The sequence below is a fragment of the Polyodon spathula genome, chromosome 22, assembly GCF_017654505.1.
Source record: "Polyodon spathula isolate WHYD16114869_AA chromosome 22, ASM1765450v1, whole genome shotgun sequence".
NCBI lineage: Eukaryota > Metazoa > Chordata > Actinopteri > Acipenseriformes > Polyodontidae > Polyodon > Polyodon spathula.
Window position 1 is genome coordinate 7,992,934 of NC_054555.1, and position 27,982 is coordinate 8,020,915.

Here is a 27,982-nt window from a genome sequence, read left to right on the forward strand (position 1 = left end):
TGTGTGGGCGAGCGGTTTGCTGATGTCAACATTGTGAACAGAGTGCCCCATTGTGGTGGTGGGCTTATGGTATGGGCAGGCATAAGCTATGGACAACGAACACAATTGCATTTTATCGATGGCAACTTGAATGCACAGAGATACCGCGACGAGAGGCCCATTGTCGTGCCATTCATCCGCCGCCATCACCTCATGTTTCGGCATGATAATGCACAGCCCCATGTCACTAGGATCTGTACACAATTCCTGGAAGCTGAAAATGTCCCAGTTCTTGCATGTCACCCATTGAGCATATCTGGGATGCTCTGATCGATGTGTACGACAGCGTGTTCCAATTCCCGCCAATATCCAGCAACTTCGCACAGCCATTGAAGAGGAGTGGGACAACACTCCACAGACCACAATCAACAGCCTGATCTACTCTATGCAAAGGAGATGTGTCGTGCAGCATGAGGCAAATGGTGGTCACTCCAGATACTGACTGGTTTTCTGATCCACGTCCCTACATTTTTTTTAAGGTATATGTTACCAACAGATGCATATCTGTATTTCCAGTCATGTGAAATCCATAGATTAGGACCTAATGAATTTATTTCAATTGACTGATTTCCTAATATGAACTGTAACTGTAAAATCTTTGAAATTGTTGCATGTTGCGTTTATATTTTTGTTCAGTGTATAATATGGTTGAAATAGCTGGTCTGATGAGACTGCTATTGAGACTGTTCTAATCACTTGCCAAGGGAACACCCTCAAAGTCTGTTGGCCCTACTGTCTTGCCTTTCAGAAGGAAGAGGCAGCTTTTATTCATTACAGAAAAATGTCAAGATCATTTACTCAATGGTCTGCTATAGACGTTTCCATCAAAATTTGCAAAAAAAACAAAACAATACAAACAAAAAAAGATTTTCAAAGCTTTTTAGTCAAAGGGTAAATTATTCAATTTTCAAAAGGTTAAAAACACCTGTTGAAGTTACAGAATTAGAAATAAACACATCACATATTTAATTCTACATTGCTTTTTCCCTCAAATACAAACAGTGTAGGTACTGTACAGTATATAACAAACACATTTGACAGCTTAGGCCTTTCTTAAACTTTTTATTTAGAAATTGAAATCTACACAGGCAATTACAGGCAGTCATTATTCTGCATGCATATGCAAATGAATGGCTGGTTCCTAGAGTCGATTCACAAGCTCCATCTAAATTTTACAGTTAAGATATATTAGAAATAATTGCAGAGAACCACACAGGCACAATACAGTGCATGATTCAATTAGTGTAAGAAAATACAAAAAATCCCTTCTAATATTTACATTTCCCAGAAGTGATGGGAAGAATTTAAAACTGAACCAGCTGCTCTCTGTGTGTGTGTGTGTGTGTGTGTGTGTGTGTGTGTGTGTGTGTGTGTGTGTGTGTGTGTGTGAATGGCTTGGAACAGAAAAGGGGGTGTCCAAGGGCTGAGAGGCTTCTTATCCCCCTGTGATTCCCCCGACCTGTGCCATGCACCTGCGGTGTATGTTCTTTTGCCAGGACGTCAAGCAAAAACAGCCACACAATTCTATTTATTAACAAAACAAGACACAAAACAATAATAGCCTTTTATAAAGGTTATGGATTTTTTATTGCAAAGCTATGAGAAGACATCCCCAATTGTCCTCTTCACACAAGTTCCTCTCCTGAACTAAACTTCTAGGTTGGTCTTGCAATCATCAAATCATAACACCATGAACATAAATCAATACACTCAATCAGAGCAGTACCCAGAATAGAGATACTCAAACAGCACTTTCTTAAATGCAGTTAATAATGATGCTAACCTAAGGATAATCAGGCGAGTGGTCCAAAGGAATAACACAGCAAAAACTGTCTCCCCGTAAAGGTATTGAGGTAGATTGTCTTAGATATTTGTACCAGTATGATTTTTGGTCTCTGGTTTTCCCCAGGAAACACAGACTCAACTATGCTTTTATACATGTGGGTAAATTGGCAATTAATGATCCAATTTAGCTAGACTGCTTTTCATACATGGTAAATTAAGACAGAGCTTCCATTTAAACCATCTATTTCGCATGTATGGTTTGCCTGCGCAATTGGAGGGAAAGATGAAATATTTACTTTTCAGGGAACGTTTTTTCATCTATATATCCACCTCTGGAATTTAGAGGTTAACCTCAGGATCTTTTCAATTTGCTGGATCTGTTTGGCATTGCATATTATCATCCTAACACTCAACTCAAATATAAACTAATCTGATAAAACCTCTTGGAAAGAAATCAAGTTCCATAGATGCAAATATGTTTTCCTCCATGCCGGTGAAGTATGCTAACGAAGCACTGGTTTTTCAAGAAGATTTTATAGATAAAGCTTGCTGTGTCTGTTTAAATTGTAAAGCAAGAACATCTTCATATGGATTTACTAGATAGCTTCTCTACAACAGGACACTATTGTAAGCTATTTATTTAAGAGAACACAGCCCCTGACTTGCTTGCATATTAGCACACACACATAGCCTACTGTATAACAAAAAAGCTAATTAACTAAAAAAAAAGTTGAAAACATATTAATTTTATGCAGTGTAAATCCTTTGATGCACAGTAGCATTCTTTGTGTGTGTGTGTGTGTGTGTGTGTGTGTATTAAGACTGTGAAAGCTGATCCCGCCCCTTCTCTGGGCTCAGTGAAAGTGTTACAGTATTAGGGGACAGGCTCTAACTCACTAGACTTCTCTCCACTTAAACACACAAACACAAACTGCTCCAGTCTTGGGAAAGCAACAAGTAGGGGGAGTGTGGGGGACATCACAGAGAAGCAACATTGAGTATCACTGGGCTAGCAGGACTGGCTCAATGTACTTTTCAAGGTAAGGGACTGCTCCATTTTTTAAGGGATGGTGAAAATGGCTACAACAGATGTTGTATCGGTATGCTACAGGTGTCTATAGATTTGATTGAATATGTGAGCTTGGCTACAACTTACTGTATACCGAAATCCTTGACCAAATATATAACTGTAAATCAATAGGTTTAAAGTAAGAATTGGTTCAGAGATTTTGTCGTAGAGCGTTATATACTGTATAGCATTGTTTTAGTTGCATTGAGAAATCATGGCCACTTTTTTTTTTAAAGAGTAAAGCAGAGAGAATAGACTCTAAGGTAAACTTTTATGAGGGTGATTATTAATAAAACTAAATGTAATGTTTGAATTGGGCACTTATACTGAGATTTGCATCTTCCCACAGAAATACACTTTCTGAGCCACTGGAGAATAGACTTTCTAGCTTTACTTCTATTTTCTACCGATTCTGTGTGTGTGTGTGTGTGTGTGTGTGTGTGTGTGTGTGTGTGTGTGTGTGTGTGTGTGTGTGTGGGGGGGGGATCTCTAAAGCTTCAAGTAGCTGATTTTGAGAGAAAAAATTGTTCACAGCAGTGAATATTAAAAGTGACTAATGTCCCAGTGATTAATTTCGAATAGCTCTGCTTTTGAAGGCCCTGTTAATGGTTCCTCCTCAGTTCTTACCCTTGAGTCTTAATTACTTTAATAAGATAGCCCTCATTCTTGTTATTGCTCGCAAAGTTTACATACATGTCATTTTTGCCTTAGAGAAGAGACAACTCTGTATAATACACGTGTTTGTGGTTTTATTTAATTTAATACATTCTGTAATTCTTACTGTATATGTACTACATGTTAACACACCTTCATAAACATCTTGTACGGTATCTAATGTGCCATGTTGTGGCATTGTGGCTTTATGGCTTTTGAATGATAGATACTGCATTTGCTTCATTTCTGATGCACAGTTTTATTCTACAATTTTCCTGAAGTAAGTGTGAGAATGGTATATATGGATATAGTACATTGTTAAAAATATTAAAAATATATATTTTCTGAAAGATTTCACTTACATTAATAACATATTATTATTATTATTATTATTATTATTATTATTATTATTATTATTATTATTATTATTATTATTAATAAAATGAATCTATATTTCACACCATTTAGGAAAAAGGTTAATGAATCAGAATTCAGAGGGAGAATGTTTTCTGTAAAAGTTTTTTTAAATCCCAGTCATTCCAATTAAGAAATGCCTATGACCTTGTTTATAGGATACAAATCTCTCCCTAGAAGAAAAACTCTAGACCATAGAAGAAAAACTATTCTACATTCTTGTCTCTTGAGCCTTCTGTCTTTGAACTAAGGACGGATAAGCAATGGGGATATGGCCCAGGGCAATGGTGCTTGTTTATAAAGTGTATTAGTCATACTCTAATGGCGGCTTAGGTCAAGTGAAATTAATTTGGTGATTTCAACTAATATCACCAAACAAGCTGGCATAATACGAGTTGAATACATCTAAAGACTGATTTTTAATTTATATGTTTAATCTACATATACATGACCTGGAGCCCATTTTAAATGAATATATAAAAACAACAAAACAGTTTTATTGAAATATATATATATACAGTAGTCCGTAATGCATTCGATTGAGGTGGGACCAGAGTAAGAGCGGATATGTAAAAAGTCGGATAAATGAATACCGTTATACACAGCGGTAACAATTACTATATTTAAACAATTATTGTTTTGAGATTCAACTTTTATTAGGGAGCTCCCATAAATCCATTGTTTAGAATATACAAGGTAATGCTTGTGACAGGGTAGTCGTCCGCCGTGTGGGTGCTTGCATTCTCTGTTGAGTGTCAGGCAGCAGAATGAGACGGAGGTTGAAGTCTTCTCTACGCCCCGCAGGTGAACAGGATTTATTTACATGTCAACACACTGAACATCTCACGTGACTCTACCAGCAATGGTAACGCACGGAGTACATACAACACAGTGCATGAAAACTTTGGTGGGATCTAAAATCTCTGAACTAATCTTCTCTATTCAATAATAAACAAACTCTGGCTACTCGCCTGGCTGTCGCAGGTTTCGACTTGCTTACTCACACACACACACACACACACACACACACACACACACACACACACACACACACACACACACACACACTGTGCTGAAGAGCTTGATTATTACTGTATTAACCAATTTCGAAATGAATACAATAATTTGCAAAACATTACTAAATAGCTGATACTTGCTAAATATTTCGCCCAATCTTATTTAATTGTATGTATTTTACATTTAAACAGAGAATGGCTGTTCTGCCTTGTTTTGTAGCATGGAAAAAATTACTGAATTGAATCTTTATCCGAGGAAGAGATTGCATTACAAAAACATCCTGCTGAAGGCAAAACTTAGCGTTGTCCTAGAATATTAATATTATCAATTTCAGATTATTTTTGTAACACTAACATATTAAGAAAATACTACAAGCCAGTTCACTTTGAGAATCAAGGGCTAGTATGTATGATGCATTATTAATATAGCAAGGCAGAAATTTCTATTAAATCATGCATATCTGAATTTGCTGCCATTTATGACTTGTGTGACCTCGCTTATTGACACAGATCAGGTTCCCTTTATTGACATTTTACTAACATAGTTACAACAGCGTTTTTTCATGTCGAGTAAAAATGCTTAAAACAACAGACATTATGAATGCTTCTCTTCGGGCACATGATGTCAAAGTTTGAGATTATACAAAAACAACCTGCTTTTAAGGAATCAATCCAAAAGCTCCCTTTTTTTTCTAACAATTGAGTTATTTCGAACTGGATCAATATTGCCGAGTATTGCAGAGAGGTCCAACTAGTAGATACCATCACATGCTACAATACACTGAAACAGGCAGGAACAGAATAGACTTGTTTTTAAATGCATTTCCTGTTTGGTTTTATCCTCTAACAAGTTTTAGCATACATTTTGTCAAAATATATACTGTATGTCTTTGTGATTTAGCATCACAAAGTTAACACCACACATTATACTGAATAAGCTTTCTTCTTCTATTATTGTAATTGCATTTTTGAATGTTGTGCAAACCTTTCTAATGAAAAGGCACATAGACCAGATTTATCAATCTTTACAAAACCATCTCAGGCACACTTCACACTTTCTGAAGTAAACGTTAGCACTGCTTGTTACTCTTACATTAAGAGTTTCATTTTCCTTTTACAATGAATGGTGCAAATTACAATTTGATGTAAGACCTTGACGAGATACCCTTTGTGTCCTGTTCACAAAACTTTAAATTGTCAATGGATCAGATAATGTTCCTGGAATCAAATGTATGATAGCTATCTACTTATCAAGTGCAAATATGTGGTCTTATTTCTATTAAGAGATTTCTGAGGAGCGTGAATTAATTAAAAAAAAAAAAAAAAAAAAAAAAAAAAAAAAAGATAAGCCATAACCCAGTGCCTTGGCTTTCATCAGATATAGCCTTAAGATATTTCTGTATTTTAGACCTACTGCAAACTAAACTCTATATTAGGATTTGCTAGCACCAGTACTGAGTTCTCTATATTGTATTGAATTTGTTGATTATCCGCTCTCCTGACTAAGGTCTGTATACTGTATTAGATTTGCTGGCTCTCAGATCCCCAAAACTGAGTTCTCTATATGGGTTTTAATTATCTGGCTGAGATCAACATACTGAACTGATTTGACTATTTCCAGATCCCAGGGGTTTTCAGAACTGTATTCAAGGGCTGTTGACCAGAAGGAACCTATGTGTTTTCTAAATCAATCTTCTACTGCAGCTTCTTTATTGAATAAAGTCTGTGTCGTGCTTTGGTTTCCTGTTACATGGACACTTACATTACGTACATTTCTCACTGTGCAATCCGCTACAGTGATGTTGTTACACAATATCTGCCTTTCCTCTGCAGTGGCCTGGTCCTCATCTTTAATGTTGATAAACACTGGTCAGGGCAGCCAGCACCACATCGATCAAACTTTTTGTCAAATAAAATAGATTGTTCAGCTTGGCAAATGGCCCTTATACACTGTTCACCTTATTTGGACACAATATTAATGCAACAGTTCAGGGTTGCAGCCAGTTTACACAAAAGTGTGCTTCTGGGATACACAGGCGCACCTGCTGTACTGATTGTGGGGAGAGTCATATGGCCAGGGGCTGGCTGGTTCAAACCCTGTCCTTGTTGTTTTGGTGATCTTGGTTGGGGACGCACAGAAAGTGCTGCATCGGTCTTTACAAACAGGCTACTGATCTCAGGGGCTCAATATGGAGCTTGGCAACATCTGCTGCTTACAGCAAAAATTGGTTAGTATTTCTAGCTTTTGGTTAACTGATGAACATATTGCCTCTGTATGTTTCCATACTGTATGTGTCTGTATACTGCATAAAGTGTATGGTTTATACAGAGCAAAAAAATTCCTCACCACCAAACACCAACTTCCTCTTTCTGATTTACTGCCTCTCAGCTTCCCGGCAGGGTGTCTGATTAAAACACTGTAAACAAGGTTTTGTACATTTCTTTGCCTAACTAATAGGGAAATGTTAGCTTTCATTTCAAAGCCTTTCTTTACTTCTGGATAAAAACACAATCTTTAAAAAAAAAAAAGGTAATAACAATTCTCTTCCATTTATTAGTGCAGCAATAAAACATGTTCAGTGTCTCTAAAGACCATGTCTGTTGATGTTAAATCTATTAAGCTAAGAAGAAGCGTTATTGTAGTTTACCTTTTCTCAATTGAGGTCAACACATAGCTCTGTGGTTAAACACAAAAAAAGCTGAACAAGAAGAATTATCTATTTAAATTCTTTTTAACATAGACAGAAAATTACTTTGTATTCTGCATGTGATGGCTAATCGAATAAAGAAACTAAAGGAGGAGTAGATAACGCAGACATTAATGCTGGGGTTTATAACAGTCTTAAATATATATTTCTAATTCATTTTAGGATTATGATTGGAATATTTTTCCTTTGCAATAATGAATTTATTTTTAATGAATAATGAATCTTTAATGAATTTGATTTAATTCAGATTGTTATCAATTAACAAAACTTCCATATAGTTACTATTACTGTATCATTACAACTGCACCAGTGCTGGCCACAAGTCTTAACAGGATTATTTTTACTGTTTTTTTTATCATAATAATCTCTTTGAATCCCCACAAAAGATGATTAATGCAGAGCAGGCTTATCCAGAACTGTTAAAGAAGTGAAAGCGCCCATTCAAAACAGAGCCCAATCGCTAAACATTGGCGTTAATTTGTTATACAGATTTGTGCACATTTTATAAGTAAATAAATTACAAATAAAGTTTTTGTTTGTAGTTCCATAGTTTTTGCTGCATAACTTAAAAAAAAAAAAAAAACAAAAACATGAGGAATCTTTGAAGAATTTTATAATGTGTTGACTTTTCCAAAGCAAATACAATTTGTTGCGGGTAATCATTGTGTAGCTGTTATAATAGAGGGTGGAGCTGGAAAAAAGAAAAAGAACAAAAAAAAAATGACTGGAAAATTTGTAATTGTGTATTTACAGCATAGACCTTTGGCCAAAAGTTAAATACAGTACAACTGGCAAACAGTCCTTTAAAACTTCAATACAAATAATCAATGAATAAGGACTGGTACTGTGGTACTTAAAAGTTTTAAAATATCCTTATGTTGAATCTCCTTATGATAATATATACTGGAAAATAAAAAAGATTACATTAATACCACTACATTGATGACCACTACAATAGGCTATTGTAAATGCATGGGAAACCTACAGTACAGTATGCATCAAATCCTGTAGGGCTTACTACAGTGCTAAAACATATAGCCTATAATATTAGGATCCATTTTGAATACTTTATTAAAAGCTTCAGAAGGTGACAGACACTAACTGAATTACAGTCATCCACTTGAGAGCAATAACCACATCACTCTATGAACATCCTTGCAGTATTCTATTTACATAGCAATGTATTGAAAGGAACATATATTTAAACCTAAATTAAACAAGCTGAATTCAAGATCCACATCTGCCTAAAAACTTGACGAAACTATAGACTTCACTTAGTCAGTTCAGTTTGATTTGAATGAATAAGGGACAGATCCCAAAATTCGATCAGGTGCTGGATAGGAAAGTCTTAAACACTAGATCTTTTAAGATAAATCTAAAAACCTCTGGTGTTTAAAAAAAAAGAATAAAAAAGAATATATAGATCATTCCGTAAATAGGAATTCTATTAGACTTCTGGACTTTCGACTCTAGTTCAGGCACTCCTGTGATTCACAAACTGAATCATCACTGAGAAGCAGACAGGAAGCTAGTTAACCTGAACCATGAAATTAATATATTGTGTGCCTGTACTGTATAACACAAGCACATCACAGTAGAACACAATAATGATGTTGCTAGGTTTATGTCATTTCAGAATTTTATGTGCTTCATAATGTAGATAAGAAACAAGAATTTCTTGTTTTGCATGATTTAGTTTTGTTCTCCTTTTAGGAAAAAAAGGAGAAGAGATGTGTACATGATATTACCCCATCAATGTGTCTGTAATCCATTTTAAATAAAGCATGACTGAATATTTAGAGGCAATGTGGTTTATCTTCAAAATATTTACTCCAGTATTAAATGAACTGAAATCCAAAATGGAGAACTCTTTACGGACCTCAATCCTTTGGTTCTGCTAGTTTTGTAATATTATGTTAAAGGTTACAAAACTTAAAGACTGCAGTAAACACAACTGTGTTGGCTGAGCAATTTAAAACTTGGCAGGATTTTCAATAAAAAATAAAGTAAAAAATACTTCTGTGCATGTGACACCTTTGTCATTTTTCTTTTTCATTTTTTGCAGGTGTTTGGAGGTTGTTTCACACATTTTGGGAGCAAGACAGAAGGAACATGTTGAGGCACTGAGCCATCTATCCCTCCGCCCGCACCCAGGCAGACTGTGAGGGAGCCTGTTGCCTTGGATACCAGTTAGTGCAGAAACAGGCTATTCTTTCTAGAGCAGAGATACCAAAACAGAATGTCGTTGTTGATTCTTCCTCCATTACATGGTACACCTTTAAATTACAAAAAATAAATAAATTGCCTTACATAATAGTTTTGGATCCAGTACTTTCCAAGATTAAAATCTAGTTGGAAGCAACCAACAGAAGCAAATAAATAGAAGGGGATTTGTAATGACCTCTTGGACAGTATTCAGTACTATAGTCAATTCTAACAGTAATAACCCTATTCAAGTTTAACCCTCCCTCCTTTGACAAGACATTACATCAGGATAAAGAGTGCACCTCCACATAAACACCCCCAAACTGAAGCCAAAATGCCTAATTTGTGGAGAACTGGGATGTCCAATCTAAGTGAACAATAGCAGTTTGAAGGAATGGAAAAATGCTTGAACAACACAATGGCCGCTACAGACCTGTGTCTTAAACGAAGCATGTTATCTACAGTAATGCTTGGCTTCATTCTTGGAGCAGTGATCGTGCTCACAATCTGTGGCAATGTGGTGGTGTGCCTAGCTGTGGGCATAAACCGCAAGCTGCGTAGCCTTACCAACTGCTTTATCGTGTCTCTGGCTACCACTGACCTGCTCCTGGGGCTGCTAGTGCTGCCCTTCTCTGCTGTCATTGAACTGCACAGGAGCTGGCCATTTGGGGCCACTTTCTGTAACATTTACACCAGCCTGGATGTCATGCTCTGCACTGCCTCCATCCTTAATCTCTTCATGATCAGTTTGGACCGATACTATGCCGTCACTGCCCCCCTACGCTACTCCACGCTGGTGACCCACTGTCGTGTGGCTGTGGCCATGGGGTTCATCTGGGTGGTGTCACTCATGGTGTCCTTCTTGCCTATCCATATGGGGTGGAACACACCGGACCTCACAGTTCAGAACAAAGGCGAAAAGGACAAGGAGGACAAATGTAGGCTCGAGCTAAACAAGGGTTACGTGCTTGTGGACGCCGTTGGCACATTTTACCTCCCGCTGGTTGTCATGTGCAGCACCTACTACCGCATATTCAAGATTGCACGGGAACAGGCCAAGCGAATCAACTGCTGCACCGCTTCCTCCTCGCTCAATAACCACTGTTCTCTGCCCGCAAAAGAGCATAAGGCCACGGTGACCCTAGCCACCGTCATGGGAGCCTTCATCATCTGCTGGTTCCCCTACTTCACTGTATTCACCTACCAGGGCCTTAGTGAGGAGGAAGTGGATGAAATGACCTTTGCCATCGTGCTATGGCTCGGCTACGCCAACTCTGCCCTCAACCCCATCCTCTACGCAGCTCTGAACCGGGACTTCCGCACTGCCTACAGCAGCCTGCTCCACTGCCACAAAGTGGGCCCAGCCACAGCCTCCCCTCATTCTCACCAGGGAAGAGCAGAGGTCCCCAGGGGTAGTCACCAACAACACAGCCCCGACTGTAAGGGAAGCCTACTGGAGGAGAGAGCACTCACCATGCAGGACAGAAATGGAAAGGAGAACCCCTTCATCAGTGAAACCGCAGAAAGGTAATACTGTCCACTGAGCTTAACACTAATTGGGTCCTATTGACAAAACCATGACTTATTCTTATGTTTCAAGGTAATCCTTAAATATTTGTTGATCCTGATGAATTGGTCCTGCAGGGTCCTTGTCACAAAGCTTGATTAAGTTTGCTTTTGATTAGACAAGCAACATCACAAATGCCTCAAAGCAGAAAGATAAACACAATTTGAATTAAAAAAATGTTTCATTTAAAATCAAAATACTGGATTGACCCAAAAGTTGGCCTGTATTTTGAAAGGCTATGCGAGAAAAACTGGAAAAAGCACATTGAATTTAACTACGGTACTATGGTACACAGCTGCAGAAGCACAGACAATAGAGCTGGTTGGTGGAATGGGTTCTAAAAAACTATAGAGCTCATAAAGTCATGGGTTTGGGAAACTCAGTCAATCTGTTTGGAATTTGACTACAATATTGCATTGATTGCAATAAAACATGTTAAGACTTGTTGAAAACTGTTGCTGTTTGTTCCCCCACGACTGTAGATTAATACTGAGTGGTGTCTCCCAGAGGCAATTATTCGCTTTATCAAGATAATAAGGTGATTTCACTGGATCGCATGTGACCACTTTACCTGTGATCTGTGCTGTGCAGGTTTTAAACAGGATGTAGTAGTAATGCATAGACAAAGAATACATGCCTTACATCTACAGTACTTGAACCTGTTACTGCAGTTGATGTAACAGAGTGGAGGCTCGGTGTGAACCAGCGACCCCACACACCGCAGGTGAGCGTCTTAACCACTATGCAAAAGAGCCAGGCTCATCTACATTCATGGTTAGAGCTTTTAGCCTCATCTCAGCGACAAGACATCAGTGCATCACACTCACTGCAAGGCATACAGGCATATACAACACTCAGATACACATCAGTCGTGTTTTACCATCCTTGTATTAAGAAACAAATCAATTCCCATTTTATTTATACTGTATATATATGTAACAAATAAATGCACTTACCCGTCGTGCGCGATCTTCGACTCCGTCACCAGTTTTCTAATACAAAGCCCATCTCTTCAGTGTTACAATTTATTTGATTATCCGTCACAGCTTGTGCATTTTTATTCTTACATGCACAAATCAGTCTTTATTGTGCATTTACACAGTGCTTCCTCCAGTTTCACCTGACGAAAATGCAGCAAAAACAAAGAGAATGAGACCAGCTACTGCATTGTAAAACAATTAACCATTAAACAGTTTCAGATACTGTGATGGATTTTTTAAAAATCCGTGATCTTTAGTTGCTTTTGTGCATTTTCATTTGCAGGTGAACTGTGACATTAGGGCCGAGCACTATATTCTGCAATTTTGAATACTGACTTTGGCTACTGTTTTAATTCTGGAAACTGTGTATCTTTTGCTAAATTGTGTTGCCTGTTATGTTTTACTCATTTCTATAGTAAAATACAGTACTGTACCAACAAAACCAAATACAGTACATCTAAATTGAATCCTACTTATTTTAAAACACAGTCCTTTCAGCTATGTGTTTTTGTCATGTATTTTTGCAAATAACAGCTAGTTTGGATTGTGGGAAAATGTCTGTGGGAATTATTCAGCTTATCCCACTTCCTCATAAATCACATTTTATTTTTTACAGCAGGTTCTGTTTTTGCAACTAAATTACACATTCAGCACTGTTCACTATTACTGCACTGTCTTTTGTTTACGAGCATATCTTTTTTAATTAAACATACATGATTAACTCTTTCATTGAGTCACTGACTTCACCTTACTTACACATAATGCTATCTTGTAATTACTGTACATAAAATGTACACAACAACATGTGTAAATATAGTGTAGTTACAAAATATGTTACCAATTTCCTAACATTTTAATTTTAACTGAAAATGGACTAACTTTTACCATTCAAGAAAGCACAGAGACTTCTAGAAAGCACTTAGAAAATAAGACAGTTGTATCAACAATGTATAGGGCTAGATTGATCACCATCCGTACACTAAAATCCAATTTGCTCCATTTTATAAAGTAAAATCAATGTAAGAATCTTACATAACAAAAGTAACAAACCACTAATACTAAAACTGACACATACTGTACTGTGGTATGTTAGAAAAGAAAGAATAAAAGTAGCTTAGCAACCATTTACAATATTTTCTATTCCACCTAAACATAAATTTTGGAATCTTTTGAAAGGCCTGCCACACTATTTATTGGCAGAACTCCTGTATTTACAGAGCATGCTATCTTTTTTTCCATGCATTAGAGTTACTATACTGTACACGGAAAGATAATATAAAAGCAGGTTCATATCATTTTCCATTGTAAACCAACCTTTTGGGGGTCATTCAAACAGGTCAGAATGGTATTCCAAGGACATCAGTGTGTCAGAGTTAAAAAGGTCAATGATTCTTTAAAACTGCACACGTGGTGTCTTGAGAATGTTTTGCATTGGTACTGTACACAATTATTTTTGTAGAGCATTAAGCAGAAACAGGCAAGATAAACTGTTGTAACCAGTCCTCATACAGTATATAAGTATGGACACTACAAAGAATTTATTCAAACAAAACCCAAGAGGAGCTACCCACACAAGGTGGTTTTTAATTTGTGTTTTTTAATTACTAAAACATCAATCTGATTAAACATAAGCTTCATTGATTGAAAACCAAATGGAAATGTGCTTGAGAATAAAAATAATTGTTTGTGCCAACAGATGCTAAAATGTATTTCAAACAATCACCAACTTGAATAATTTATTCTAATCATTTTGATTAGCCCTACTTTCATACAGATTGGCCCTAACCATACAGATAAAAAGACCCTGTGCCAAGTATATTCGAAATCTAGGGCCTTGCTTTCTTTTCTTCATGAGTGTTGAACATAACTAATGCTCGCCACCTTTGCATTACCATTAAAATTCCTTCTTTGCATCCAGGAATTTCAACAGGAGAGGAGGTCTGGCCAGTGAAGTATCTCATTCTCACCCTGTATGCACAGCATTAGCCTGAAGTGTTGCTCAGGCACATCAATGACGGCAAATAATAGAACAGCCTGTTTAGTGAAAACAAACTCTGTGTCATGGCTGAGTTACCTGGTTTCTCAAAAGTACCTAGAAATGTGCAGACTTTTCATTTACCTACCATGATCAATTCTACTTTCTGTTTTTAAAAATAAATATTTCAGTTCATTAGTTATTTATTCTTTAAATAGTTTGGCACTCTTTATCTCCATTAACGTTTAGCATACTTGCTCATAAAGGTGACAGCACTGGCAAGCTTGTCATCACTGGACCCTCTTATTTTATGGAAAGATCCATCCTCATTATTAAATCAATCTCTTCTAAAGTTAATAGATTGTGTGTAGGATGTCTTGAAGATATATAAAAAGAGACAATGTACAAGCAATGTACTACCTTATTATAAACCACATAAAAATTAAGATTGTACTCAGGAACTACTATTAGACAAAAAAAAAAAAGTGTTTTAGTTTTTTAACTTGAGAAACCTGCCATGAGTTCCATGCACGGGATGACCTCTATACACAAGATAGAACGTACTGGAATGTAAACAAACCCTTAATGGTGATTTCCCATGGTTTATAATGCCCACTTTAAAATTATTATTATTATTATTATTATTATTATTATTATTATTATTATTATTATTATATTATTATTATTATTTCATTTTCATTATTTGATTTTTCTTTATTTAACCCTTTCCAGCTTAGAATCTGCCCCTTAGAGTTGCTTCAGCCTATTGTCTCTTGAACCTTGCCTCACGACTCCTGGTCGCAAGCCCACCATGAAATGATTGGAGGCTGAAAAGCATTTTATTCAGAAAAAAAAACATATTCAGAATGGCGGTGAGTATGACCAAACTCAGTAACTCTGCGAATGGAAAGGATTAACTAAGAGCCTGTTATTGGCACCGGAAAGCACAGGACCCAGTCCAGTTTCGCTCAAGGAGATATATGCTGTTGAGTTGAGTCTTACTGTATAGTGGAAAATCATTGCATAGAGGGCTGAAAAAGCAACAGATTTGTAACTATTAATAAAACCCATATTAACACTGTTCCTTTTTGCTTGAAAAAACGACCTATTCAGTGACCAATGTGGGCTTTATTACAGTCAATATATGCATTGTTAAATCTGTGCTTTGTTAAATATGTGTGTAAAATAGTGTTTGAACTCTTGACTGCAGACAAAATTGACTTCTAAAAAACATGCTTGCAAGGCTTGACAGTTTTATTGATTGGGTTAGACAGCTGAAATGATAGTTTGCATTTGAAAGCGTAGGGTGTGGTTGCTGTGAGTTAGAGTAATTTGCTCATTTCAATGTTGGAAGGGTTTTTGTGCTTTGGCAGGGCCTTCTCTCTCACCTTTATCTGTCCAGTCTGTTGACACCTTCCAGGAGAGAAACCACATGCCATTCACTGACTCATTTATTATCAATTATCCTTGAACAAGGACTTTTACACTGATTACACTGTGGAAATGAGACACTGCGATAACATGTTACAGAGAGGTACTGTACCTTGGGGAAAGAAATGCAAATCAATAAATAAACAAATTCATTTGAATGTGTGTGTTGCACAGCCAACACTGTAACAGTATTTAGAGCCACCCCACACCATTCGAGAAACAATTAGATGTTCTTCCATTTTTTTTATTATGTTGATATATCAATTAATAAATACTCCCCTATACTGCATATCGAGCTTCTCCTCAATGATTATGTGGCAGTGCCTTATTTCAAATGAGCTGCTGAGTCAGTTCCATCTTGTTCTTTCGTACAGGCTTGCTGGAGCAGTCTGGGACTCCAAGGGAGGGCAGCTACATGCTATAATTAGCGGCCTGATTCGGTCTGTTTGGCTACATTGATTTGGTCAAGTCAGAAACCTACTGTTAAATAATCCAATTGGCTAATTTAGTTATACTGACTCATGCTATGCTTTAATTTTATACAATTAGTTTTAATGAAGCACTGGGAGATGCACAAGCCATCTTCTCAATACTTACATAAGCAGTGCCCCAGATATTTTTTTTTTGTCAGTAGTTATCATTCCCAGAAATTTGTCAGCAGCAGTGATTTTAAATTGCTTACGAACTGCAATAGTACATTTTTACTATAATAAAATAAGTCACAATTAGTACAGTTACTTATTATTTTCTGATATTTTGCACAGGAGTAATTTGCTGAATTTGTAGTCATGAAAATGTAGTCATAATAAACCAAAATAATGACGTTATAACTGTGCTTTACACTTTTTGTATATGTACATGTTTTTACAATACTGACAGGCTTATTAAAGTATAAGTACATATTTTCAAATAGTCGGGCTGAGCTTTTCTGCTGTCTCTTTGCCATCTTCTGTACTACTGGAATCAATAACAAGCCAATTAAATTTGGCTTTCCAATCATCAGTTGTTCTTTTCATGAGCATGTTTTTTTTCATGTTTTTGATTTTTGGTAGTTTTTAACATCCTGTAGAACCATGTCAATTATATCTTAAGATTTTTTCAGCAGGCTGTAGACTAGTTTTGAGATGGCTGGCTTGAGATAATTCAAAATGCTATGTGGTTATCCAGCAGCCACAACGCAGGCCAGACCACTCGGTGAGCCATTTCCTGTTGATTTCCTGTATTTTCCACTGTATTCTTTATTTTTAATGTCTACGTTATTTTTCATTTTGCTGTTACTCATGTATAGAACGTGCTTTTTTTTATTAATATCCGTAGTTTTATAGTGTTGCAACGGTAGTCTATCCGCTGTAGGTCTTTCAAAGACCGGTAATAAGAGGAAGGAGGATCTAGTTAGTATCATATGTTTTTTTAATGTTTACACAAACTACACAGTTCTCGGTCGTGACATGAATCGGTCATTCTCGAGTGTACCAGTAGAAGCTTCTGGCATCGCAGAGAAACTAAACACTTGCTTGCCGGGGGTTGTATCTGTTTTTCCACGGCTGTAAACCAATCCTCAATATTTTTTTTGGGGGGGGGGGGGTGTAAATGGCTGTTTTCAGTCTGGAATTACGACGGTACTCCCCTTATCTGGAGCACAGTAACTTAGGTCCTACAGCAGCAGCAGTTTTAGGCACATGCAACCAATTGCATGGGTCCCCAAGACCACCTATTGTCGTAGCTCAGTTACTATAAAAAAAAGCTTGTATTCACCTCAAGTCTGGACCAGAATGATTGGCCTTAGCCATTTTATCGTTCTTTGTATTGATACGCCACAAGCCATAAAAAAAACCAGATCATGTTAGGGTTAAAAACCGTGCCAAATTTATGTCACTATGTGCCTCGTAATCATATAATCCACGTTTAAGCTAAAAACAGTAATACATTTTAAAATGTATTCATTTCGACTCACTATAAACACATAAATGCTTTTTGTTCAGGTATAATTGCACTTTGCCGCTGCAAAAGCACTAAAGGTTCATTTCTAACAGTCTCTGTGAGTGTGTAGTAAAATGCAATACATTTAACAGTGTCGTTGTTGCCCTGTTTGAAAGTCATTGTATCGTAGCGTAATATTACTGGTAAGAACAGGGAATATGGGCACCAGAATCGAGTTTTGCACGGGGTTACCGTGAGGCAAAAGCCGGCACTGCTCTACAGATCTATCTATAAGTGTGATATACAGTACAATGGTATTCACAAAGATGTGTTTTTATTTCAGTCTGTTCTAATTGATAACATATCAAATCAGTTTAACATGATTACCAGCATATGTATTGTATGCCCTGTTTGAGTGCTGTGTTATAATAGCTTTGTTGTTATCAACCTTTTTTTTATTGATAATAAAAAAAAAAAACATTAATTAAATAATTTACAACTAAAAGCTTTGTGAATAGGGCCCATAATGTTATTTATTATAAATTATGGCTGCAGCATTTTAAAAATGCATGGTTGTTAAGAATGGTTCATGACTTGCTTTAGCTGAATAAGTCTAAATGTCTTCTCTTTGCTGCAGGGGTCTGCCAGTTTCCTGTAGCAAGTCAATGTGGATCCTGTCCTTCTGCCAGGACGTGTGGCTGGCAAAGGTAGTGCCAGCGCAGAACAGGTGGATCTTTGAGGAGAATGGAGCTGAGCTCATCAAATCTCAGAAGATGGTTGAGCCTTAATACAGAACCTCAGAACAGAAAAAAACTGAATAAAAAAAAAAAAAAACATAATTCATCTTTTAAGAGGGAATCTTGGAATTACAGAATGCCAGAACATGTACTATTTTAAAACAGAACTCCAGAACATGGTGAATGCTGAATTGAACTGTTCCAATTTGAGCTACTTTCTTGCTATCAAATTAATCTTGTCATGGTAAATAAACAAACAGACAAATAAATAAATAAATAAATAATTGAATAAATAAAGCACCTGAAGATGAGCTGCTGTTTAAGTGCTGTAAACCACTATGAAGGTGAGTGGAGTCTACTGCAGACATTTTAAACAGCACATTACATCTGTTTGCACATAGTAAAGTTAAACTAACACCCTGCCCTTTTGTACCAGACAACTGCACTTTCACTGAGCTTTATCTGCTGTTGCTTTTGATACAGTGAATGCCAACAAATGAGCATAAAAGGAAATGTAGGGGGCTCCCGAGTGGCGTATCTGGTAAAGGTGCTCCTTGTGGAGTGCAGAATGCGCCCTATAGCCTGGACGGCGCCAGTTCAAGTCCAGGCTATTCTGCTGCTGAACATGGATGGGAGCTCCCAGGGGGCGGCACACAATTGGCTGATCGCTGTCCTGGGTGGAGATGACTTAGGTTGGCCAGGGTATCCTCGGCTCAGCGCACACCAGCGACCCCTGAGGTCAGGCCAGGCACCTGCAGTCTTGCCAGTAAGCTGCATTTACTTCAGATGCTGTAGCTCTGAGATGGCTGCATGGTGGGCCTGCAGTGTGTAAAAGAAGCGCTCAGCTGATGGCACATGCTTCAGAGGACAGTGTGTGTTCAACTTCGCTGCTCCTGAGTCAGCGCGGGGGTGGTAGCAGTGAGTCTAAAAATAATTGGCTATACCAAAGTGGAGAGATAATGATAAAAACAATTGACTACTAAATTAAAAAATAAAAAAAGGAAATAAATCATCACTCATTGTTATAAACAATCATCACTCTTTGTCTCCCAGCGCAAGAATACATCTTTCCACTGGAAGTACCAATGGTCTGATTTTAGAAGCACCGTTCAAGAACAGGAACTGCAAAAGTATAATGTGACTCCTGAGTTGTGAGTTTTCAATAGATACAATTCAAAAATCCTAACAGTGCCACTGGTAATAATGGGCACTGTGAATTAATAAATCCTGGTAAGACTAGCTGTCAGAGTACTTAAAAAGCAAGGGCTAATGCTCAGAATAATTTGTGTCCATGCAAGAATAGTGTCTGATCCCCAAGAGACTCTTTGCTTGTAGAGGTCAGAGGTGGTTCTGATTGTAAACACATGGACAGGAAGGAGAGAGAGGGAGAGAGAGAGAGAGAGAGATAGAGAGAGAAAACATATCTCATAGAAATCTCACAGAGACTTTAAAGCCTCTAGTCTACATGTTGCCAAAAAACTGTAGGAAGGGAAATTTTTTTTTGTAGAAGTGACGTGCAAACTACAAGTTTCAAGCAGCTTTGTTGGAAGCAACTTTGTCAAATGAGAATTGATTTTGTAGAAGCAACATTACATCATAGGATTAGTCAACCAATGAAAAATCATGAGGAAAGTCATGTGACTGGCTATCTTGCAGGAGAAAGGCTGAGAAATAATGGCGGCAAAGCCAGTGTGGTATTTCGTCAGGGAAAGTCTCATGATCAATTTTTGATTGTCTTATATATATATATATATATATATATATATATATATATATATATATATATATATATATATATATATTACTTAATATATAAATAGCCTAATAAAAGTTATCGTTTTTATTGTTTTTCCTTTTCTAGTGACAGTAAACAGATCAAGTGAGTGTTGTTTTTTTTATGCAAGCAGTTTCAATATTGGGTAGTATGGTGTTTTGGGGGCTCATAAATATAAATATATCTGGGTTTACATGATTTTGGGTGTGGGTTCAGATACATAAATAATGCACAATTAGCTTGAAAAATTGTATTTATATAATCTTAATATTAATTGTTGATGCTGGGTGAAGGTTTGTTGTGTCTTGTAATGTAGGCTGAATGCTGTTTTTCTGATATTTTTCACGCTTAAACTAAATAAAAACAGTTTGGGAAAATTCAAACAACATTTGTCATTTTAGCAAAAAAAAAAGAAAAAACAGAAAACAAAAAAACAGCATGCACCAGCATTCTGTGTATGTTTTAAAACAAAATACTTAAAATGTCTTTCTATTGTTTCTACAAGTTGTAGAATGAAACTAGACTCAACATTGTAGAAGCAACAGATTGTGTTCTACATTTTCTGGTAACATGTAGACTAGTGTGTCCCCTCAGCTTAAGGTGTTTACATTTTTCTGGATGCATGACAATTTCTCAATGGATACCATCCTGTATTACTCCATTTGGGAGCAGCTAAGTCTATTCTCTAAAATGACCCACATGCACTGTTAGCTACAGAAGAACCTGCCAACTGAGAAATCTCTGTTAAAGTCTTGAAACAGGGAGATGCAACTTTTATATTGCAGCATTCATATCATAGGTAACATTTGCAGAATTAACCATTCATGTTAGGAGCAGTCCATTTACATAACAAAGTATGTGCTATAAATGGCACTTTTCCTTTTACAAACTGTAAATCTGTGCTAATACTGTGTTTTGTTTTCTGGTATTTTGTAAAATAAGTATTGGTTTTCATTTAACTGTTTTCCCATGTAATAGCAATAAAGGGACTGAGCTTAAAGGATGACAATAAGTGGGGTTGACTTTAAGAGGTGTTCCCTAATAACCTGATAAAAGAAGTGTTGACAACAAATATTCCTGTTAGGGTATGTAACTATAATGCAGTACTAAATATTGCATGGATTAAAATAGCCTTTGGAGAGGTCATCAAAATATCTTTCTGCAAATGTACAACACATTGTAAAAATGAAAAACCTAGGAAAGCTGTAAACAAACACATAGCATTGTTTTTACATTTAATAAAATACCTTTTATGGATTTTTTCTTTTCTTATTTTTTCGTCATCTTTAACATTGTTTGTATACATGATAATATAGTATTATATATATATAATTATAATATAATATGTCATAATATGTATATATTATTAATGATATATATATATATCCCATAACCTTTGTTTTGGAAACACTTTGCACACAGAACACATGAACACACCTGACTGTTACACTTGTGTAAAATTTTATGTAAAATATTATACAATACTGTAAACACTATAAACACTAACCTAAAATCTAATATACTGCTACCATCTGCTGTCAGGTGCTGTTATTTCAGCTTCTGTTTTATACAGATTCCAAACACAATGTGCCTCCTGACGATATTTTAATCATTTTAAAGGGTAGATAAAGACCTTTTTATTTTATTGTATTACATGTTCCCTACAACTGTTTGGATTTACCAGTGAGCAGGAGGATGATGGGAAATGTAGTTCTGAGAGGTCCATGCAGGTATATCGGAAGTCATCTTGAGGCAGGGAATGCAATTTCAAAGTTTAAAAAAGTGGTCAAATGTAAAAAAAAAAAAAAAAAAAAAAAAAAAAAAATGTAAACAATAGACACACCTTACATAACCAGTTGTAGCAACACATGAGAACATGTAACACAATAAAAAAAAAAAAAAAAAAGGTCCTTAGGTACCCTTTAAGGCCAGCAGTCACAATGTTTTAGCATAAAGTTAGAACTGCACATAGGAAACACTGGAAACACAGTCAAATGAAATGCTACAGTACTTAGAAAGCCAAAACACCATGTAAAGTAACACTGAATACCTGCATCTATAAGCAAATAATCTACTTGTGCGCAGTTCACTTTTACTAGCTACAGTAAATAGAGAAAGATTTTCTAATTTCAATGGTCATTTGAACAATTCCATGACTACAATATTGTATTTATTGGCTTTATTACAATTATGAATACTGCAGCCGATGCAGTAATATTTCTATTCTGCAGATGGCAGCTGAGTGTGGAATAGAGGGACTGCAGCAGCACAGCATTTTTTTTACCCTTAAATACATAGATCTCAAAAGTCTCTCTTTTTTGTTTCAGAATACAATGATGCATTTGTTAGCTTTTCATTTTATTTCTTACTATTAATGTCTTCTTTATAAGTTGTTGGGCTTTCACTGGCTTATAATATGGAGAAGTTTTAATATGTTTGCTTCGTACAAAGTATTGATTGGTTAGTTTTGGTGGATAATAAAATACATTTGGATCAATCATGTCTTTATTCAGTACATGATGTCCATTGATGTAAGCTAAGCTTTCATTAAGGCAAGTCAAAATGAAGACACCAGCACTTGCTCAGATTTTAAGTTAGATTCAGTTGATGCCATCTGATAAAAGCTTGCTGGCTGAAGGTGGATAAGTTATACTCAAGATCTGGGTATAATTTATGCTTCACTGCTTAAAATGTAACTCATCTAAACTGTAGTCATATATAATATATTCTGCTATGCCAATTACATACTGCTTTGAGTAGAATGCTATATATCAAAGAGTTGATTTGCATTCCATTAAAAAAAAAAAAAAACTGTGAGTACACAGTGACTGCTACCAGATGCTAATAGACAGTGACGCGAGTTATAAGGAGCAGGCCAGATCAGCCAATTAGAAAATTACCATCTGCAAATGGCAGGGAATTGAAAAGCAAATGAAGTGTAAACAAATGACCCCAATAGAATGCACTTTCATTGTCCAGCAGGAAATTAAGCAATGCAGATTCTTTTCATATTAAAATTAAACTACACACAGCCTTATCAAATTAAAGAGAGACCAGGCTGTTAACAACTGTCAGGCACTCTTGGTGACCAGCCACTGCATTTTCCTGGTAATGAAAAAGGTTCTTCACATTAGGAATCAGGGTTTATTCATAGAATATATTGCCAAAAAAGAACCACAAAATGAGTTTTTAAAAGTGTAAACCTAAAACCCCACTTGGCATGGGTGTCAAATATCCCATTCATCTTTCTGTCTGGGTTAACTTTGCATGTTATTTTCTGTTTGTCATGACCTTTGTGACCCTTTAAAAATCAGTAGTTACCCCTATGGCCTTTATAGAACTGAAACAAGTCTCCTCAAAGAACACATGTGGCATTTGTTACATCATCTGGGGGCAGGGGATTGCAAGGGATGGCAGATGGATGCCCACACTCTGGTCTACCAGGGTGAAGACATGACAAAGGTTTATAGAGGCTTTTGACGTCAGGGTTTTTATCATGACGACTGAAAAAAATGATTCTAAACAACAAGAAGAATACATTAGTGGAGGTAACTGACTATAAAGCTAGATGGTAAAACATTTAAAATTAAAAGTACAATTAGTCTCTGCTAGAAATTTGTCTCGATGTGATTAGAAGACTTTGAGGATAAAGTATGCCAGAAAATATATAGAGCTTCAGTGTTATTACGGATGCACTAAAGCTATGTTATTACATCCCAATTTGGCTCCAAATCATTGGGTATCAGCTGTGGAATAAGATTTATTTAGCATACATGTACATCTCGCTCCAACGAGAAATTAATTCCAAGTATTACTGAGTAAATAAATCTGAACAGGTTTCTTGCAAACTACATACTACCATAAAAATTATGAACTGTAATTTAAAGAAACATTGGTTTTAAATGTCCTCATAAATATACATATGCATTCATGATTCACCTCAAATGGGATAATGTCCTTGAGGATCTAAATGTGTTATGAGATGTAGATGGTTAGGAGTAGTTGGGTGGCAGGGGTAGTGGTATTAATAAACAGTATTTACCTAAATGTGTGGGAAGAGCTTTTTCACACGTCTTCAGAACTTCCAGCAAGCAAGCTAACCTATAGTGCTCTATCAATTCTGAAGTCCCCCAAGCAGAGTTGGTTATTTTATCTGAAATAATAATAATAAAAATGTTCTCTAAACCACAATTCGAGAGAGCAGCCCAGTACAGAAATTCCCAGGCTAGACTCGGCAGAATGTTTTAGGTGTTGCCTATTATTAAAAAGCAATTATAGATTATTATAATATCACACATGTATACATGTGTATCTTGTTTATTACAAACAGTATGGATTTTTTATTCTCGTATTTTATTTATTATTCATGAACAGAATTACAATGATAATTTATTTTCTTTTATAATGTATTACTGTATAAGTTTTTCTTCACTGGGCATTGTTATAGTTTTTGAATGGTGAGATCTCAGGCATTAACCTGGTCACCAATAAAAGATGGTATTTATAAAAATAAAAGCTTTTCAGATACTACATGTACTGGGTGATTGGCCTTTTGAAAACATCTAGATGAATAAAGTGTCTTTCACTCCCTGCTAAGAAAATGATCTCTCAGTGCAAAGAAGAGTTGATTGACATTTAAATTAAACTCTAATGTTTTCATTTAGATGAATGGGTGAAAATACAAATGGAACCAAACTGCTTCCAGATCCGACATTTTCTACCCTGATTAAAGGATGCGAGAATCATACCCCTCTTATTTCTGTCCAGATTTGTATCTCTCTAAACAAATTATTGGGCTGCCGCCTTGCTAGAGAAATTAATGCATCCTGACACCTCGATGAGAAATGTCAGCTGGCCTCGGAGAATGCAGATTATCGGTATTCAGCACTTTGAAAGAAAAATATGACTTTATTTTCTTCTTTCTTCCCCCAGGCTCATATGATAGCCCTGTATTAAAATTCAGGAGCTGAGAATGGAGGTGCCACAGCAGCACTGGAGCGTGGCGATGCAAGTGACATCTCTGAGCGACTGAGGGCAACATCTTTGCACTGTTAATAAATGGTTATTCTAAATTGTGTGGCTTGTGAGACAGACAGGGCACATAGAGTTACAGGTGGCTGCACATCTTAAGAGAGCCTTTCAGAGATGTTTTTGATATGCAGGGACTCCAGAAACCTTTACTTTTCACCTAGGATGAGTACTTATTCTTTGTTAATCATTAAATCCCATTTGTGGTGCCAAGGCAACCCCCCCTCCCCCCAAAATTATTGGTGTTGTTTTTAATAAGTTTTCAATGAAGATGTTTTTAATGACAATGAAGGCTTAACAGTAAGGTTAGGATCCTTGACACTCAAAATTGTCTTCCGATGCGATTAAATTTACAGTCAAATCTAGAACATATTCCGTGAAAATAAAATTGTTGGTATTACAAAGCAAAAATATTCTTGAAAAATCGATGCCCAGCTTTTGAGAATAAAAACAGCTTCTGAGCAGATTTTGATCTTATTTAATGGGAAGATTGAATCATTACACTGTGTCAGCTATCTTCAGCAGAACCACTGCAGTTTAAGTAGAAATGTCTATTAAAATACACAAGATGGGGAATTGAATGTTATTGAACTGGGGAATCTAACATGTCTAGCATTAAATAGGATTCAAATAGTCATAAAAGTATGAAACCATTTAGATAAACTGATTGTTGAAAATGATTAACAAACTGAATAGTTAAACAGATTGCTAGTTTTTCTGTAAGCATTTGTCCACTTCGAAAAGCTAAAGACACTGTACTCTGTGATGATTAGGCATTGAAACAGTTCTGGCCATGTATAACAGATATCTAGTTAATAGTATGGCTTGCAACTAATCAACATCATGCAGAATCTGCTCTTAGAAATGTTCTAAGTCATATGGACTGCTACATTTTTAGAAATCCAGTCAACAGCTGTTATACTCTGCATGCTGAATGAAGTCACATTCTGCCTGCTATCATTTCTTGACCATTTTCTTTTCAGACTTGACAGTGTTGCATGTCACTTTTAAGTTATGTACTGTATGCTTTGAAAAGTGTTCTCTCCTTAAACTTAGATTGGCAGTAACTTTGAAATGGATCTCAAAAACTCATTCCATACAATTGAAAAAATAAAAAAATTAAAAATCCAGTTTTCAAGTGACTGTATTTTCTTAGGGACACTAATGTAACATGTCTGGGTGAAAACTACCACATACTATACATTCTATACACCACAAACATGCACCATTGCACAAAACAGACTGACTTTAAACCTCACCACATTGGCACAGGCCAGAATCTGTAATGGTGTTGCCCACAAGACTGCCCATAACACCAATACAATTTGAAGTAATTTCTGCTGTGGGGAACTGAGGGATATCCATAATTATAAACATTTAATCTGAGTAAAATTGGAGCAGTCTCAGATAAATCCAACATAAAAAACATTAAAAAAAAAAAAATATATATATATATATATATATATATATATATATATATATTAGGGACAGGAGGCAAGGACTAGTTCCTCGGGTCAGATAATGACTACTGTAAGTGTCTGAGCTCACCTCCAGTGACCATACCAATAATCTGCATGGCTTTCTTCATTTTGCAGGTATTAAAAGTTTTTGTTGTGCTACGTGTTACGACTTGAGGGGATAATAAAGTAAATAGCTTCTTTCCAGCCGAGTCCCTAGCAACATCAATACGGCACTGTAAACCTTACTCCACAAGGCAGCATCTATTAGCTTAAGCCCCTTGGGCCTCTGAAACAAAATTGAGCATATTACTGCATGAAGGAAAGAGGCTAACCCAGAAAAGGCAATTTCTTTAGTGCAGAAAGCCAGGGCACAACAATGGAAAGCAAACAGCTACCAGCTAAAAGAACAAAAATAAGAAGGATACAGGGCTGCTGCCTTTTGTAAATATGGGTTGTATCAGGCTGCTCAGTGGTTTTAATGGTGTCTACCTTACATTAAGATCCATTATCCCCAAGAGGTGTAACATATCCAAAATGTTCCAACAGTCCCTGGTAGATTTAATAAAGCTACATGTCTGCTATTATTCCCTTGTCAAAGCGGTTTTGTCACCAAGCTGGCATAAAAAAACTAGGTAATCCTTGGAGTATCTGGTCTATCTGGGTAAATTCAACTGCTCTATCAATAAGAATCACACTTCTGGAGTTGAAACGCTATTTCTGCTTCAACTTATGTTATTTGACTCTGTGTAGCCTAGGTTCATTTATGAATGACAATACAAAGAGTTTCCAGATGCATATGTTAAGCTCAAACCATAAGCGCCCACACAAAGCCAATCAACATGAACAACAATCTTGCTCTTTATGTAAATAAACATCTGAAAAGCCATTAAAAATTATAAACAATGTAACAAAAAAAGGTTAAAAAGAAATGCATGGTACATGGAACATTATTATAAAAGTAAATGAATAAATAAAAGAAAACTTAACCCCCATGCCCTCAGCCAAATTACGTTTCCATAGTTATGAGTGGCACACTTCAACTTTAATTGATCAACCACCATTTGGGTTCATACCAGGTACGATTGGAAAATTTCCCAACCAGGGTTAAGCTGTGAAGTATTCTTCATATCACGTACTGCCTCCTCAAAACGAAGCTGACAAGAAGAAATGAAGGAAAATTACTCATAAAACCAGACAATATATTCAATACCTGAGGAAGA

The 27,982-nt window shown here is 36.3% G+C and overlaps 1 protein-coding gene across 5 annotated transcripts; it reads left to right on the forward strand.

Moving 5' to 3' along the window:
* The first annotated feature begins 2,671 nt into the window (after positions 1–2,671).
* On the forward strand, positions 2,672–26,712 carry LOC121297478 (histamine H2 receptor-like). Of its 5 annotated transcripts, XR_005947176.1 has the most exons (5): positions 2,672–2,864; positions 9,751–11,417; positions 18,401–18,844; positions 19,554–19,651; positions 20,362–21,496. XR_005947176.1 is itself a non-coding variant. In XM_041223828.1 (3 exons), the coding sequence occupies exons 2-3, from the start codon at positions 10,285–10,287 to the stop codon at positions 18,549–18,551; spliced, it is 1,284 nt and encodes a 427-aa protein (XP_041079762.1). In that variant the 5' UTR covers positions 2,672–2,864; positions 9,751–10,284; the 3' UTR covers positions 18,552–19,092. The 5 variants fall into 5 exon arrangements, 1 of the variants encoding a protein (XP_041079762.1); XR_005947175.1 differs by lacking the exons at positions 19,554–19,651; positions 20,362–21,496 and adding an exon at positions 25,207–26,712; XR_005947174.1 differs by lacking the exon at positions 20,362–21,496 and having other exon boundaries at positions 19,554–20,263.
* Positions 26,713–27,982: the final 1,270 nt, after the last annotated feature.